The sequence below is a fragment of the Caloenas nicobarica genome, chromosome Z (assembly GCF_036013445.1).
Source record: "Caloenas nicobarica isolate bCalNic1 chromosome Z, bCalNic1.hap1, whole genome shotgun sequence".
In the NCBI taxonomy this organism is placed as follows: Eukaryota; Metazoa; Chordata; class Aves; order Columbiformes; family Columbidae; genus Caloenas; species Caloenas nicobarica.
This window is the reverse complement of record NC_088284.1, coordinates 20,109,826-20,128,358: the sequence shown is the minus strand read 5'-3', so window position 1 is coordinate 20,128,358 and position 18,533 is coordinate 20,109,826. Positions and strand designations below refer to the sequence as shown.

Sequence of the window (18,533 nt, the reverse complement as noted above, 5' to 3'; positions counted from 1 at the left end):
GTATTCCATCCCATCAGCATCATGCTAATTATTTAAGAATTCAGGGCCTTCCGGATGGGCCTTCTTCCACTATCTCTCTCTGGGGGCAGATGGGAAGTTTCGGTCAGGATATTTAGCCCAGCCTGTTGCCATTCTGCAGAGGCCTCTGGGCCCTTCTGCCTTTTTCCTCTCTTTTCTCTCTTTGGGATCTGCTGCTAAGACTGGGCTGTTTCCTAGGACTGGCTGCTCAGCATGTTTGTCAGGAATTGCCTTCAGAACCTTTTATTTCTATTTTTTATATATATATATATATTTACTAGTAGTGAGTCCGTATTTTGTTATTTTATTAAACTGTATTTATCTCAATCCAAGTTTCTCCCTTCCCTTTTGTCTCCCTGGTTGAGTGGGGGTGGAGAGAGGGTGAGCGAGCTGCTGTCATGGTTGTATTGCTAGCTTGGGTTAAACCACTACACCAGACAAAGTAGTAAGTGTCTATTCCATCATGGATTACGCCTCTATGACCAGCACCTGCCCGGTTCTGCCTCTTCCTTGCACTAGCACAGGTAGGTAGGTACCTGTATGGCTGGTGAGCAGATACAGCAAACAAAACCAAAGCTGCCTTCCACTGTTTCATCACACAGTCATAGGTTCATGCACCCTGTCACTGCAAAGGAAAGAACAGGACCTAGAATTTCACCTTAAACCTAAAACCAAAGATGAAACCATGAACATTTCCCTGTGAAAGCCACTGGATCTTTATCTTTCCCTGACCGCATTATCAAAAGACAGCCATTCATTTGAAAAGATGTATCTTAGAAACAGCCAGTCATTTAATTACAGAGGAAATCTGGCTACCATTCACTATTGGCAAACCTATCTATAACAATCATCTTGAGGCATGTTACCAATTCTTGACTTGAGAATAAAAGTAGTCTTGCCTCTTTATTAACCAAGTTCCTCCTCATCCTTATTACCTGAGCATGAAAACAGCAGTGGCAGACGGCAGCAGAAGGACCAGTTCAGTTTATTCCCACGCCACTGCTGCTCTTGTGCCCTCTTGTTGCAATGTCCTCTTGCTTCGATGTGTGTCAGGGAACTGATTTCTTGGGGTTTTTTTCCCTAAAACCAGGATAAAGATCTGGGAACGTGAGTTCCTTAAATTTGTGATCCTTTAGCGAAAGGGCATAGCAGAACCAGCTGCATGGTGGAAACCACATCAGCACTCAGAAAGGCAGACTACTCCTGGACATCACCAGATAAATCCTCTTGAAGATACATTTCAGTTACTACAGCCATTTTGACATTACAACTTCAGAGACAGACAAAAGACCATGACAGAACCATCCAGATGTTTGGCAAACCAGTGTCTGAATGGAAAGTCAGACATTTACAGGTACCACTAACAATTCTTACTAGTTCTTTACTTTTTGTTGTTGTTTGGTTGGGGTTTTTTAAACAAATAAAAGCCATAGTTTCACACTACACCCATTTCACCTCCTCTTGAGAGTAAATGTCATAAATGCAGCTTTTCATTAAATGCTAGCTGTCCACCTCATGACCCTGTCACATACAGGCATGCAGCCACAAAAGTGCAAAAATTAGCTTAGGAAAAAAACTGTTACAAGAAATACATTTTGTTTTCAAGCCAGAGCTGGCACCAGTACAAACTGAGAAAATTAAGTATTTGGAGTTTTAAGACATTCAATCAAGGAGTTGCTGCTAACATCTTCTGGAGTGCAGGCAGGTCAAAGTTTTAAGAAGCTGACATAGGCAGGTATGGATTTAGTACAAGCTGTGGGAGATTCTTCCCCTCCCTCTCTTTAGCACCAGCAAAGCAAAGCAATGCACACAGCCTGTGTTCTTGTACCTTCTACTTAAACACAAGATGGAATCTGCCCTCCCCAATGCACACAAAACCATCAGGCAAAAACCCTACATGCCACTTCCGCATTTAAAAAAACCCAACAAACTCAGTTTTCATCCAAAGTTTCCAGTTTTGCCTCATAGCATAAAATTCTTGTTTCAATCAAACACACCTTGAGGTATAGACATTAATAAAAGGCAAGCCTGCTGAACGGCTGCTTTCTTAATAGGAAAGAAGCAATTGCATCATGCAACACAGGAGCTGGCAAGCTACAGACTCCTGATTTTAGCCTTCAAACTCAGCAAAAATATCCACCCAGCTGCTCTTCAGAGAGATTTCTGGGATCCTCAGAAGCTTTATGTTTTTCATTCTTAGGTTGTGTTCCAGCCGTTCCATTTTCAAACAGTTTTCTTTGGCAAACTATTACCACAAACTCCCACTTCTAGTCTGAAACATATAGACTTTTCCTCCATGTACCATTAACTGTAAACATAAGTGCTCACAATTTAGATTTATCATATGAAGTTTCCTGCAGAGTGTCCATTTTAAAGTCCCTCAATAACTAATGTCAGCAAATTGCAACAGAGATTCTGCTAAAAGCAAGCTTCAGGGCACTCCTAAGCATTGTCAGAAAGTCTGAAGTTTTGAAATACTACTTTTATTTTCCCTGTTGTAGGATAGGAAAACAAAGTACAAACAACAATGAAGTCTCAAAAAGCTTAAAGAGCCTAGCAATGAGAGCAGTGTCGCCTGTGCCTCTAAAGCCAAGTTCAGAGGGATGGAGGAAGGCAAAGGAGTAGGGAAGAGCTCTTCTGACAGTTTCTTTAAAAATGTATCCCACATCTAAAGCCCAAAGGACTTCATACATAAGCCTTCTGGCAAAACATCTTTTCAGCATAGGCTGAAATCCCCGAGGGTGCCATGGATGTGCCCAGATCAACATAACTTCCTCCCTGAGTTCGGTAAAACCAGTGAGCCATCTGCTGCGCCTTCTTGCAAGGCCAGAATAGAGTTCAAAGTTAAAATTAAGCCCAACAATGAAAGCAATGACTAGCATCTCCCTTGACCTTCATCATTCAACACAATCCGCTTGGTGTGTTTGCCTATGGGCCAGCAAAACCTAACAACCACCTTAGTACATGAAAAGTCATGAAATGAGAGCAAGGAAATCCCAAACCATGTGAGCATAACAAGAGGCCAGGAAGAGGATGGAAAGACTGAGAACAACTGAATAAAAGTTAATCTAAAGAAAATATTTTTGTTGCATGAAAATCCAGCAAGGCTTAAGAACTGCATACAGTGCTCCAAGAACCATATCCTTATGCATCATGAAGGATGTTGACAAAGGACAGCTCAGGGTTATGTGCTGCATTTGAAGTTTCTGTACCTTTTACACTTACAATACTTGAGACCTTTTCAGATTTGAAACAACAGAACTACTTGGATTTTTTTTTTTCCACTGAACTGTATGAAGTTAACTTCTCTTACTTCAAAGAGGAATTGCAAACCAAATGCAATAATATGTACTTATAATAATCTACTATTATAGTAACACATTCTTCAGAGACTAATGGTTAAGATGACCTCTTAACATCTGTTTTCATAAACTCTTTAAATGATTATGGCAATATATTTTTATTTTGCATTTTGGAATAACTATACTACTAAAGGTTTTTAGATTTTACGTTTCTGAAGGGGAGTATGGACTGGAACATAGACATGTGCAGGCAAAGGCAACTTCAGAAACTTCCTACATTTTCCAGTTAGTATCTTCCTAACACAAAAAGCACCTGTAAAGCAGGTAGCAGAAAATATAGAGTGATATAGAAGCCCGATAAATAAGCAGCCACTAACATAGTCTACTGCCCAAGACTTCATCTTAAAGCTAAGGAAAAAAAAGAGAAATAAATCCAACATTTGCATATCACTCTGTTTTGGCTGTCTGTTCCCTAGATCAGAGCACATTTTTAAGCCAGTTGGTGTAATTAAGATCTACACATAGAGCTCATTTGGTTGCATAAGTCTTTGAAAAACAGGTAAAACAACTGCAGCCCATTATGTAGATATAAATCTGAGGGGAAAAAAAAAGCAACTGCAGCCTTAGCAAGCCTGGTTCTGGCCTGACCCACAAGAGGCATGTTTCCCTCCTGCTCCCCTGCCAGCTTGGACAAGAGGAGCGCGAGGAGCAGCCACAGCGCTGGGTTCTGCTCCACATGAGCCAACCTGCAGCTTTTTCCAGCCAGGCACAAAAAAACTTTCTAACCATCTAGGCTATACTCTCACCCAAGCAACTGACAAACTTCTTGAAACCTGGCCAGGTCTGGTAAAATCTGGGGTTTTGGCACCTCTGTGGATGGAGCTGCTCTACAGGGAATTCCAGTGTCTGCCTGTACTGCCAATTGTACAGGTTTGGCTGATCCTACCCCAGAGAAGGAGTGGAACAGGGAGCTCACAGGCCATCTGAACACATGTACAGGGGCCATTCAGGCTTCCTTCTGAGATGACAGCCCTATTAATGGATAATGAAATGCAGTAGTTAATTAAGAATAGCCATCCTGTCACCCTGTGTGAAAAAGTATGTATAAAACAGAAGACACAAGCTGGATGCTAGAAGAAATACAGACTGATTGTTTCCCCCTTGAACTCTAGCTGTCCCATGCAGGAAGTCCTGTGCTTCTAAGACACAAAACCCATGCAATGTTTCTCAATGCTTAAAGAAATTTATATGAAATACGGAGTTTGTTCTTTAAATAAGTGAAATTTGTTTGCTTTACAACACAAGAATTCATTAAAGAGAGAAAGTAAAAACACTTGAGTTTTTCATAACTGAAGTTTGAGATCTTTGTAACTGAAATCCAGCTAAAGAGCATTAATTTCTGTTTCTTCAGAAGATGACTTTTCCACTTCTTTTTCCATAACATGAAGGTACAGAAATACTAAAATGTCTTCCACAAAACTACTTCAAAAATGCATATGGCAGAACTTGAATGCTGTTGATTTCAAGTCCTCTCAAAAATATAGCTAAGAAGTAAGAACTGGATCATGGTACATCTCCAAGTCTTAGTGAGGGGTCATGTACACAAACCCATGAGAAACAGTCTACACTGAAGTTCAGTCAAGAGCCATGAACAAACCACTGATGTGAATTCCACTCCATGGATCTCATTTAAAAGCCTGCTTGATTGTCAATACAGTAATGCATGTATGGAATGTGGATTTTTTCATGTATTGCCGAATTATAAAAATCAAAGTTAAGTGTTGCTCCTCTATAATAGAGATACAAGCATTTCATCTCACTATACGTTAACAATTGTCTCATACTGAACATAACAGAAAGTTAATTAGCCCCATTTACTATCCTGGCAAAGGATGGACACACCTAACCATGCCCAGATGTTTCACTAACATTTTTAAGCGTTGGTCTAAAGTAGCAAGCAATTTTTCAGGAAACTTAATATCAACATCTTAATTGAATTATATTCATAACAATGCTGCAGGGGAGAGGGGGAACAAAAAGGAACAATCAGGATTTAAACCCATAAAGAATTTCAGGAAAGTTTTTCAGAGCCAAAATCTTTTACACCCAAATCTCCTATGGAAATAAACTTTACAAGAAATTTTGGAACAAGAACCAGATTTCAGCCATCTGTTGGCTAGAGATAAGACACAGGTGGAGATGACTGTGGTCTTCCTTATTTTGTCCCTGCTCTGAAACCTAGACACTGTCATGGCTTTCTGGACCATGATAAATTAAATACTGTGATAAAAGTAATTAAAAAAATATTTTCTGTCAGGGATCATATCAGGTCACTGGAATAACAATGAACTCCATTCCTGAAGAGGTGACAGTCCTCAGGCACTAGACCTTTCTTGCAGCTTCTACCCTGGTACACTTTTCAAAAGACCATATGTCAGTATACTTTTCTGCTTGATTGTTTAGGCAATTTTAAGAGATGATACAGAGTCTGCATAAAAGGAACATGTTCTAGAGCATGGTGTTAGACTGTGGACGCTCAACATATGCACAAGAAAATAATGTAGAGACTGCCTGAATTTCAAAGGTCTCCTAGAGAACTTATGTAATAGAAATTTGGAATCAAGCAAGGGAGGGTGATACAGTTCTTCCATTTCATAGTCATTGGGAGGACCTGGCTTCTCCAGTTTTGAAGATCTGCTGTTTAAACCATTTTCTATGTTTTTCTTTCTCAACTAGAACAGTAAAACAACTGTAGTGGATCTGTATTCTTCCAATAGGTTTCTTTGAGATAATTATTATGTACAAGGTAAGACCCTCTTAAAAGGTAATTAAAACCTGTTTTACTTTCTGATCAGTGATGTCTTTCATGCCTCTTGTCCCACCTCCTTATACAATAAGATCCAAAAGAAAGAAAACTAATACTACATACCTGATAAATATAAAGGATTTGGGTTGGGAATATGCTCCAAAATTTATTTTCAGTTCAGCCTCCAAGGCATGAACGTTCTGGTTCAAATGAAAATATAATTTCTACTAACTGCTATTGACAGTAGTTTTGTCAGAGAGTCCTTAAAAAGTGCATTTGTAGAGGTTTCTAAAGCTTTTTTCATACCATTGTCAGACTCATTTTATTAAACAACAGCTGATTCAATTGCAGTTAAAAAAATTTACAGAGACCTATTGTTTCATTTAATAGCCGTAAGCATTTAATTCTAGTTCAGTACCTCGCAGGAACATGCAAACATGGAAGTGATGGACTGGCATACGGACAAAATAACTTTAGGACAAGAAAGTGCTGCCATTTATACATTGTGAATCCTTTCCAAAACTCAGGGCCCCGTCCTTCAATAACAGCAGCAGCTTCTTTAAATAACAGCTCATTTGAACACTTGCTGTTGTGGAAAATACAGTACATGAATGAATCCTATCCCCTCCTAAAAAGGCCCTCTTTGAAAAGCCTTTTTTGTTAGTTTAAGTGAGATTTAAATGATCAAATTCCAAACTGGAAAGCACTGCTTTGTTGTTTAAGGAAACTGGACAAAAAAACTATCTGGCAGAATAAGACTACAATGGCAGAGTCAGATTTCCAGATAGGTTCTATTACAAGTGCGCCTGGCAATAGTCTGTGCTGTGTAAGTGGGAGCAACAATGGGGCTGTGTCAACTTAAGCCAAAGGTGGATTTGCTCCATGGCCTTAAAATTGATTTACTGTTTACAGAAAGGACTGAGTCAGAGGCAGACGGTGGTGCGGTAAGTCAAGCAAGTCTTAAAAAACTAATTTCATTACTTTGGCCATGTTCTTTAAATATTTTTTCAAAGACGTACTGCTGAAGAGTTAAGTCCCCTGATGAAAATCTCTAAGTATTACCTCTAAGAAATTTACTGGTACCTAGACCTCATTAATTTGAGTATCTCTGCTTTATTGCACATTGGCAAGATACAAAGAAAAGGACCAACAGGACAGAGGCAAAAGAGAACATGGGTGATATTTAAGTGGTTTTGCCCAAAACGGGGCCAGAGCTGCAGCACATTATAGCAGGACTCAGTGGAATGATGCATACAGTACTCAATAGGACAAACACAGAAAATCCTGGGTTCTGGTCTCTGTTCCTTTCAGTTTAAGCATTTTGTATTAAGAAGCTATTTGATTATAAAACAAAAACTTCAAAGTACCCCTTTAAGCATGAAAAATTAGAGTCCTCTCCACCTTCTGTTTAAAATAATGTACTACATTACTATGCTTTGAATAAAGATATGGGCAGTATCAGGAGTTTGTTTGAAGGGTTATTAGCAAAAAGAATGAAAAAGAAAAGATCTTAAAAGATAAATGTCACACCTTAAGGGAACAGACAAGGACAGGCCTAACAAACCTATACTGCAACATGTAATTGTTTCTCCTTTTTTGGTTTCAAGCAGAATCCAAAGTCACATTATACAAGTTGTTACGTAATTGAATCCATCATGTTCTTCTAGTTAGTCACCTTCAGCCTAATTATGTAAACAAATGCATCAATATATATCTACAGGGATCAACAGACCACTCATCCAAAGAGCTCCCTTCTCACATGGCACTGCAGACCACTTTCTAAAATGCAGCCAGTGCAATTTGAGCATGACACTGGCCAATTGTCCCCAGAAGACCTCTCCAGATTGCTCTTTCCCAGCATGAGAGTCTCCCGCGTTCCAGAAAAGGTGGCTTACAGACCAGCACCACACTTCTGCGGGACACCAGCAGACCTCAGTGCAGGGCTGCAGGAGGGTCTGTGCCTCTAAGCAGAACTTCCGAGACAGGGGAAAACAGCTATGTCAGGCACCCAGAACGATCATGAGGAATGAAGCCCTGGCATCACACTGCAAACACAGGAGAAACAGGCCTACCTAAACAGAAATGATGGCTCTACTTGATTTTGCACACACTAAAAAAAGACTCCGAAATGGGAAAAATGCAAACAAGGCACTGCCTATTATTAATAAACCATACAGGAGAACGTTTCTGGGTCACAAGACTCTTTGGTAGCTATGTCTCTCCATATCAACGTCAATTGGTTCTACACCTGTCAGTCTCTATCATTCAAAACTGAGACAGAAATAACCTGAGCAGGTTTGCTAAGTTTCTCAAAGCATTGGAAAACGAATAAGAGTTGACATCCTGTAGTTCTGTATCACAGCAATACTATTTTTCTTTGCTCTCTCTCAAGGTTGCTTTTAAACCACTACACAGAAATAAATAAAAAAGTAAACAACAATTACATGAGCATATGGAACAAGTAAAAGCAAAGATCTTCATAGCATTAATCCACATTTGTTCCAAGCAATTTTAAAAGTAGTACTTGTATCTGCATTATTAGTAACAACATCATTAATTCAAATATATGGTCATCAACTTTGTAGTTGCAAATAAAGAAGAAAAAGGGGGAATTTTGTTGCGTATCCCTGTAAAGCTGAAAATCGTTGCATTAGACCCCTACACTTACAACAATCCAATTTCTTATAGTTGAGAGGCTTGTGCACACCAGTCTTGGTTGGTTCCCTAGAAAAATTCGTAGTATCAAACTATATATGAAACCTGCAAGCTAGGTGTTACTCTGAATACAGTGCAGCTTAAAATCTGAACTCTGTTGACTGTGAAAACATGAGATGCTAAACATAGCTGTAATTCAGAAGATTAAATGGAAGCCATGCTTCAATTATGTTCAGAAGAAAAAATGCGTGTGTAACTTTTTAAAATTAAAAACATATTAAAATATGGAGAAAGCACACTTGAAATAATTAGAGGACTTAAACTTCCACTGTAAGAAGTTGCAGGTCATTATGAGTCACTGCCATCATTCGGTTTCCTTAGATGCACAACAGGAATAGAGCAGATGAAGGAAACTAAAACAGACCAAGCAAGAAGCAGAGCTCAACTCAAAAAATGTAACCCAGAAGTAATTCATTAGAACTTATTTAGTATAAACTGCCTTGTGCTGTCTCCCCCAAGACTAGAAACTGTTCTCCTTTCTTCATATATATCCAGAATTTTATGAAGGCTTTGGTTCTGTCATGGGATGCCTATTTCTCATTTATCCATTTAATAATCTTTCTCTGCCATACGAAAGAAAGTTTAAGGATAGCTATCTTTTGGCTGTAATTTTCTTACTGTAATCTTTTATCTTCCACAATTCACAAGAGAACAAGAGGAAGAATAGAAGAAGAAAATCCTTATATATGAAGTACATTGAGACTGCAAGAGGAATCTTGTTAACACACAACTTTCATTGCCAAGCTTCAATCAAAACAAGGAACAGTTGCACGAATCATTAGCATCTGCAAGGTTTTAAAACTCAATCATCATAGTTTCAGTTCAAACTAACCCATTAGAAAGAAAATTTATCTTCATTTCTGTGTCATTAAACTAATGCCCATGAGAAAAAATAACTACAAAGATTAATGCCTTTTGGACTATGCAATCTGCAGTGTGCCATTGAATTCCCGAGGCTCAAAATACCCTGTCCTAAAATGGCCCAAATCTACCCAGCAATCCAGCTTCAAGTTTCCTCAATGGATTTGTGATTCTAAAACGGCATTTTAAATGTAGAATTACAAATATAGACTACCAGAAAGGAGATTCCCAGAATGTCTTGTGCTACAGATAAAAAAGAAAACTTCATTTTCAGGATGGTCTCTGGTTCTTAACTCACCTAAGTGGCATACACACCCAAGGCTGTTCTTTCCCCTCTCTTATGCTTAAATCAGAAGTTTAAGTTGGACTTACGCAGTTTTGCCTTCACTATCTTGTTTGGTGGCACTGGCTCCCTTTTTACCCAGCAATGAAGCCACTTTCTCAGGATCCCCATTCTCCACCGCCTGCAGCAGCCGATCATCGTTCTTATTCCACTCATTGGTCTGCAGTAGAAGAAAAAGAGAAAAATATTATTATAATAGTACAAGCACTGTGCACAGGCTCCCCTGAGTGATCCTGCACACATTTATCACCATTGAAAACTGAAACAAAAGCCCAACCCAAAGAAATGGCAAAGTGAAAGCTGCATAAAAGGAATTTGCAAGGTGTGCAGCACAGGTTCACAAGGACTCAATGGCTCAAGTCAGGGCCTAAGCAACCACTGGAGATGACCTCTAATGTGGAAACTCTGTAGAAGAACAGTGCAGGAAAAAACTCCATTTGTTCTTACCGCATTTTTTTTTTTAAAAAGTTCTCCTTCATTTGTCTAGTCCTGGTTTCTATTTTGGAGCTGCACTGGCCCCATCGAACCTTCATCACATACATCATGTGGATAAGCAATGAGGTGCCTCAGCTGATTCACACCCCACCCTAACAGCACAGGCCAGCCAAAACTTTCGATACTTAAGGCTTTTCCCAGCTCATACTTCGTAGAGTAATAGGTTGAGAGACTGCCCTTTGTAGACTGCAACTAGCTTTATTGAACTTTTAATCCCACATTTGTCTTTAAAACAAGCAAATCAACCACTCAGATAGATGGCACATCCCTAGTATCGCTGAAAGACAAGACGACCACCAAACATTTACATATTTCCAAACTTAATCCACCAAGTCTTTTTGCTCCTTCTCATCAGCTGAATCAGTAAAAGGACATGACTTCCTCATGTGACAAGTCCCCCATCCCTTCTGAACTCTCTGGACATGGCCTATTTGCAATACCAGACCTCCAAGCTGGATCTAGCAAGACACTAAGAAAACAGAGAACAATTAACCTTCTGTATCCCAATGTGATCACAGTAAAACAAGCTCTGGAAAAGGAGTGAAAGTTGCATATTTGCCTTCTAGTCTGGACGAACAACAGGGTTCCGTCTTCAGGAGGAGCAACCTGGTGCAATGGAAAGCTGCATTTGGACTATTGTCAGGAGAGTTATCTTCAGCACACTATGGACATCAGTCAGCTTATCTCCAGTGTGACTGCCTAGTCATTAGCACTCAATTTCTGCACAACTTTGGCAATAAATAAATTCATATGAATAAACTCCTTGAAAAATACTCAGCTTAAAAAACCACTTTGTCCTGATGCTTAACACAGACTTTTTTGTCCCTTGCTGAACAAAATATTTGATGTTTCTCTGCCAGGACTTGTGAGGAAAAGTGTACGAGGTGCATGATGATATTAACTCCACAGGCTGTGCACACCCTAGAAACCAGAGCAGGAAGAAAGTATGCCAGATAACTAGTTATTGAAAAAACAAACAAAAAACTACCACATTAGGGAGCACGCAGTTTGAGCAGGCAGGAGTTGAAAGGGCAGCACCTAGAACCAAGAGTATGAGTGACAGCTCTGTCAAAGGAGGTGGCATGCAGAAGGCAAAGGGCAATTGCAGACTGTTATGGCAGTAGTATGACCAGTGGGTAAATGAAGATTAAGGAGGTTATATTTGTTATTGCACTGGAGTAAAGCTCTGTAGACTCTAGAGCATTAACTATATCAGCAAAAAAATTTGTTTCCCCTAGCAATATTTAGACTCCATGAAAATGAGTGGCCAGCCAAGGAGCAGGCTCCACCTAAAACAAAACTCATTGCATGTTCTTCATTGGGGGAATTTCATGCTTTTAAAGGGAGCCTATTATTAAAAGCAGATGTTAAAAATTTATCTTACTTGTAAATAAAATCCTTTAAAGTTAACACTGTTTGACAGTGTATTGTGCCCTTTATTTTAGAGTTTGTACTGTTTCTGTGGTTTATTATTATTCAGTCATATAAAATATTTAAATATAGGATATTTGATGAATCGCCCTTACCCACAAATCACCAAGATGGCTGTAAAACATTGGTACCACCTATCTTCTGCGCTTTTTTGTTTGTTTGTTTTAAATCTTGGAAGAAAGAGGAAAAGATGGCAGATAGCATGACAATCTACACACAACCCACACACATTCACATGTCTAACCCAATACTAGCCCATACTCAGAAAAATAAATATAAACCTAATTTAAAGATTTTTCTCATTACTTGAAATTACCAGGGTACTTCCAAAATATAAAACAGAATAAACTACAGGAAGATGTTAAGATTAAGGCCTGCTGAAAATCCTTGGCAGAACAGTTTCCAAAAGAGCATTCAGCTTTTTGTTACAAAATTGGCCATGTCTTCAAGAAGCAGTTTCCTGAATATTCCTTCAATATTCAGCTATTAAAATGAAACATTATTGATACACAATCCAACATCCAGTATTCTGGTATAAGCAAACAAGCACACTAATGCCAACCCCCAAATTTAAGAAAGAACAGAGATCAAGAGTCAGTTTCTCCTTGGAGAAGCTGCTGTGATAGCTATATTCCTGTCCATAATTACACCACCAGTAACATCCCAGACTCAAGGGAAACTAACACAGCTGGGTCCCAAATTAGCCCTCAGTATTTATCTAGCATGGAAGCTGCACCTAGGAGATATACAGATATTGAACGGGAAGGCCGGGAGTGTTGTTAAAGTGATTCTGATGTTGCAGAATCATGCCATGTTCATGCTAACAGTAAAACATTTTATGATATATGATATTAGTCTCCTACAAGAACAGAGATTTTAATCAATCTTTACTGTATTTTTCAACCATACCTGTTTTATTAAGAAAAAAAACACCACACACAAACACAACTAAAGATTTAATGATGCCTGCCTCATTTAAAAAAAATGCTTCCTACTTGTCTGTCCAGCTGAATAGATTCCCTCATATTTAAGAACTAAACAGAACCGAACTTGTACAAACCATTAAGTAAGATACTGTCTCAAAGGGACCTTGAAAACACTCAACTCTATCAGATTCATCTCAGTGTCAAGGAAAGGCTATCAGCGTACATTTCCTTACTTTTCACACAAAGCTGCTAATTCTTTCTCCTACTTAGACAGAAGTGGTGGAAGCTGAAAGCTAGGATAGGAATATCGGTATTTGGTAGTAGTTTAAGGCTCCTCTTTTCAGTTCTATACCTAATTACTGTCTCTTCTTTTAAGCACTGTGACTCAGTTGTTAAAGGAACAAATAGTCTTAGAGACGGCCACATACCTAATTTGTTTACATTAGTCCTTCCAGTTGCGTGTTTTCAGATTTCATTACTGATGCTGTAACATTTTTAACACTACTGTACCAGCAATTATGTTTTGCTCCTGGAAAACAAAGGATACATGCAGTGTCCATTCTGCACCATTGTGCAGCAGTTATGCTCATTTATAAACTAAAATACCTGTATTCTACTTAAGATGCTTAAAAGCCATCATGCTATATTGCTCATATGAAAGTTACATATCTTTTCATTAAAGCAATAAAGATTCCATTCTAGGGCATCAATAAATATGTCATTATTGTCAATGAAAAGAACATTTCATATTCAAGCTCTCTCAAAATTATACACATTTAAGTGTAATGCAAGTTATATAAATCTATTGACAGACCTCATTTTATTTTCAAAATGAAATGAGTGATAAATCTGTCCACACAGAAAAAACAACTATGCTGGCATCAACTGTTTCTCAAGTGTTCCTCTGATAGGATTGAACTCATGTTTTCTTCCCCACTGTGTTCAAAACAGCAGCATTGTACAATGCATTCCAGAAGTTAAAGGTACAGCTAATAAAATAAATGGCCTGCAACAGACTCTCAAAAACATCCATTCCAATAAGGAATTGTAGCCCTACTACTCAGCCTCTTCAGGTAAAAAAAAAAAAAAAAAAATCTAGAAGGAAAGAGAGTACATATGACACCCAGAACGACACCGTACCCGTGACTTGGCAAGCAAGTAGGAGGCATTTAAGTCAAAAGTGCTCTCACAGTGCCTTATGTAATCAAAAATTGCACAGCCGCTGCAGCCCAGAGCTGATCAGAAAACGTAGACCTCTGAACAGAGGCAGAGACTGTTGCATTACACACAATTTCTGAATCTCTTGTAATAGTAGCCTGTTTTTCACTCCCACACTTATCAGCAAGTATCCACTGAAGACTTGGGAGGTAACTTCTGCTGGGATGATCCAAACACGGGTACTCCTAGATATGATGAATATTGTTAAGTGTATAAGCCACCTTGAACTGCTATTTATCAGGCAGCACCAGCATTTGTTTCTCCTGGAAAACAAGCAGGAGAGATGCCCTCTTCTGCCAAGAGTCCTGGAAGGACTGAGCTGGCCAACGTAACCGGAGACCTTAACTTTATAAACCCCCTGCATCAAGTTCCCTTCACCACAACCCCACAAACCACCACATTCCCCTTTATCCAGGCTGCAAAAACATTTTTGTAAGGCCTCTTCTTCAGCTGCCCCAGTGCCACATCCTGCCCCCTCTATCACAAGCCTCCTCTCCACTCTCCCTTTGCTTTTATCTACACCCACAAACTCAATTTCCACATTTCATCCAAGTAGCACAGCACCATCCACCAAACAGCACTTGGGAAGTTTCAGTCCTGTTACTACAACTCTTGCAAATAGAATAAATGAATGTTTCATTTTATGTCAGAGATGCCTAAATATCTATCATTCTGAGAAAACATGTAGGGCACATCAAATTGAAGGTTAACAACAGAGTAGCAGCAGAGTCTTCAGGAAAAACTCGTTAGTATAGCACCAGAGCAATAAAACCAGACTTGAGCAGGTCTTTTTCATCAGCAATAAAGCTAAAGTTTTTAGGTTTTTGCTTCTTTTGTGTAACGAGTGTTACAAATATGCAAGTTAGCCAAATGAGTAGTACGGTATGACATATCATGCTATACATACATGGAGCAAGAACATAAAGAACTGGAGCAGCTGAGTGTAAAGGTAAACACACGCGTGTAATGAATTCGGAAGAATCTCATCCTGGAAAAGATTTCACACATAGGGTTTGTTTAACTCCAACTCCCCCTCTTCTGTAGGCCACATGCCAAACATTTACCAACAGCCTTCCTTCAAACAATTAACATTCTTCAATAACAATGGCTTGTGAGCACATGCAAAACTCAGCTGATGAAACACACACTTCAGCTTCCTATAACAGAATCAGTACTTCACTCAGTACTTCTTCAGGTTTGGAGTGATTTTTTTCTTTGTGGGGAGAAGGTTTTGCTGTTGTTTTGGTTTTGTGTGTGTTTTTGTGGTTTTGGTTTTTTGTTTGTTTTTTTTCTCTGTGTGTGGTTTTTGTGTGCTGTTTTTGTGTGTGTTTTCTTAAAAAAACACCACCACATTTGTATACTGTTTGGTTTAGGTAGTGATAATGGGCATTACATATGAAGAGACAAAGTAAAACTGATCAAAGCTCAAGAAGTGCAAGTATTTGGATAAGAAGTTTTCAATCATGGCTAAAAATAGTCAATATTTTCCTATTGACAGTAGTATAATTATGTAGGGATCAGATAACCCACTATCCCTACTTAATAAACCCTAACTGCTACAATCACTTCCCATGCTGAAGCAAGGACACTAAAAACAATACCATGGCAGTTGTATGGATGGATGATAAGCCAAAATCCAAACATCCAGTGGCTAAGCAGAGCTGGGTTGAAATTTCTGACTGAAATTTAACATCACTCTTTAGTATCGATTTTAGTTTTTCAGATAGGAAACTGTGCTGTATGGTCCCAGTCAGAAGGGTCTCTCTGGTGACAGTTAAGTGTTTCCCATATTTGAACATTCAGGAACTCAAAAAGAAATTGGTTGGGAAGTGCTAGCCATGGTTAGGATGGAAAGTCACTCCTGCACAGGCCATGGTCCGGTCAAAGATATTGGAGTGAGGTATAGGGCAGGAGAGAACTGGTTCACTTGATTTACACCTTCAGTTTTTGACTAGTGATTAAAAAGGCCATGACAGTCAAACCAAATGCTAAGTGCTCACAACACCTTCAATGATCACCATTAAGACAGGCTGAACTCTCAAAGCTCCAGCTCCATCATCCACAGACCTGCTTTGGCAGCAGTTACTGACAGTGACCGTGCTGACAGCTGTGGACTGTGTCTTTCCTCTAAGCTTCCTCTATGCACAGGTTATTTCCTCCACAAACCTAGAGATAATTCTATGGTTGCAAGATACTAATAAAGTAGTTACCATACTCTTGGGGCTGAAATTGCCCACCAAAAATCCTTCATCATTGGGATCTCACACAGTTTGTTGATGAGTTGACAGACTGTGTTGAGTCCAAAGAGAAACCTTAACATCAAAGCCTATTTTTTTATAGTTAAAGCTTGCACTACCTATTTTACATATTGTTTTTTCTGTCACAAAGTGAACTTTTTCCATTCCAGAACAGAAGCTCAAGAATTAAAATATCTTTTAAAAAGGTACCTGTTCTTTTTTCATCATCACCACATCAGGATATTAAGCCTCAGTTGCCTTGGAGATTACCAGTAAATGTCATGCAAGAAATAACAACATGTAACAAGAGGTGACAGTTCTATTTAGCACTTGTACACAGTGTTTTCCACGTGCAAAGACCTGAGAAAACATTAACTGGACAACAACTTTGTTTCTTTATCTTTGGCATGCAGCCTACAGGAGATGATTTAAGTGACCTTGCATTGTTGCAAGCCTACTGGAGACAGAGTTATGTTATCTCCTCTGAAATCAGAACTGCAGGAAAGCTGAGTAGCAAATTGAAATTCCTGATAATTTCAAACTCAGCAACTCACTGTCTGAAAAGGAAAGGAATACTTTAAGACTGGCGTCACAAACAATCACATGGCAAAGACACAGAACACCACTGCATCACAAGGTCATCCATGAAAGTCTGCATGTGCTGGATTTCCCAAGAGTGCCTTAAAAACAAGAACAATCCTATTGTAGGGAATGCATTCCCTAGACAAAACATCCCTCAAAGTTAAAACAATAGATGATTGCTTTTCTCAAAAGAATGGCTTACCTGAAAACACGATAACCTAGGAGTCAGCGATATGTGAGTAAATAGCCTATACCTTTCCTTGGCCTCCATCCCCAATTTAGAGATTGTATTTGCCAGTAGCAAACTTGTGTGGTGGGAGTGGAAATCTCCCTTGCAGAGGGGCAGGATGTTGTTGAACTTAACAGCAGCTTATCCCAATCTGTGGCAGCAACTCCCAGGACATTCAGAGTTTAGCAGATGCCAGAAGCTGCTGCCTCCCAGGCTGATTTCAAGGGATGTGGCTCCTGCTCTTCCCTGTACCTTTCCAAGTCTGCCCATGGTACATACACAGAACTGGTGGCATTGCAAGCTGACCTCTGTTGCACTGCACTCCACTAAGACAGCACCCCGGAGGCCATGCTAAAAGATGCTATGTTCATTAACTTTACCACAAGTAAGGTCTTGACCTCTGATTAAGTTGTCAAAAAGCAAAGCGTGACAATGGCTTTGAAAGTAATTCATAGTGATATTATCTAAACATCACTAATTGCTACAACAGAAAGTCTTTTTCAGCTTCACTTGGCCATCCATGTTCCCTGTTTCAGGTGACCGATGGCTAATAATATTAATTATATTTAGATAAGAAGACAAAACATATGCAGCTTACAGAGCTTACACATGCATTTCTTTAAAGGTGGAAAGAGCAGCAGCAATGTAAGTAACCTGTGAACCTTTTACAACCAGAAGTGTTAATCCATTGTCCTCCTCTTGCTTCTTGAGCTACTGTGCCTAGTTGGGGCAACTGCCCATGCAAAGTCTGTTTGACACTGGAGTCTGTATTTGTGTCAGACCCTGAATTCCATTTGAACTGGAGATAAAAAGCACCATGGGGAAGGCAGGAAGCAGTTGGAGTGAATGAACAAGGAATGGTAACAAAAGACTAACGGTAGATTGTCAGTAAACCTTGATAATTACCCATTCATTGGGTAGCTTCTGTAGATAAAGAAGTTATTATAATCCAAGCAAGCCATTTTTTTTTCATGCTGAACCCCAGAATAATGCAACTGAACAGCAAGTCACTCAGCAGGGCGCTTCTCTCAGCCAGTGAGGCTGCCCAGAAGCTTTCCTGGCAAAAGGGGACTACAAGCTGTGAAATGAAAGGGTCTTTCACCAGCAGAGAAGGGGAAAGATGACCTGACTGAAATGGTTGTCTGAGACTGTAAGTTTGGGAGGGAGGGGAGGTTGTAAAAAAAAAAAGTTAGTGTGGTCTTTGCTTAAATAATGACTGGAATTTGCAGCAGGATGTGAGCTGTGCTTCAAGAACACTCTAGAGGGAAATTAAAATGGAAAGAAATGCATTTAAGAATTCACTGTTTTGCTGAGATATTTGTGTTTCTTGTTAGTAAGTTTCTTGGGGTTGTTTTGTGGGGGTTTTTTGG

General features: G+C 39.3%; 1 protein-coding gene across 5 annotated transcripts in view; it reads right to left on the bottom strand.

Annotated features, from left to right (window-relative positions):
• Positions 1-18,533, bottom strand: part of RAI14 (retinoic acid induced 14) — a 91,501-nt gene that overhangs the window by 27,758 nt on the left and 45,210 nt on the right. For all 5 annotated transcript variants that reach the window (XM_065655919.1, XM_065655921.1, XM_065655923.1 and 2 more), the window contains one exon: positions 10,075-10,205. In XM_065655919.1, the coding sequence (XP_065511991.1) occupies positions 10,075-10,205 (131 nt within the window). The remainder of the gene's footprint in view (positions 1-10,074; positions 10,206-18,533) is intronic.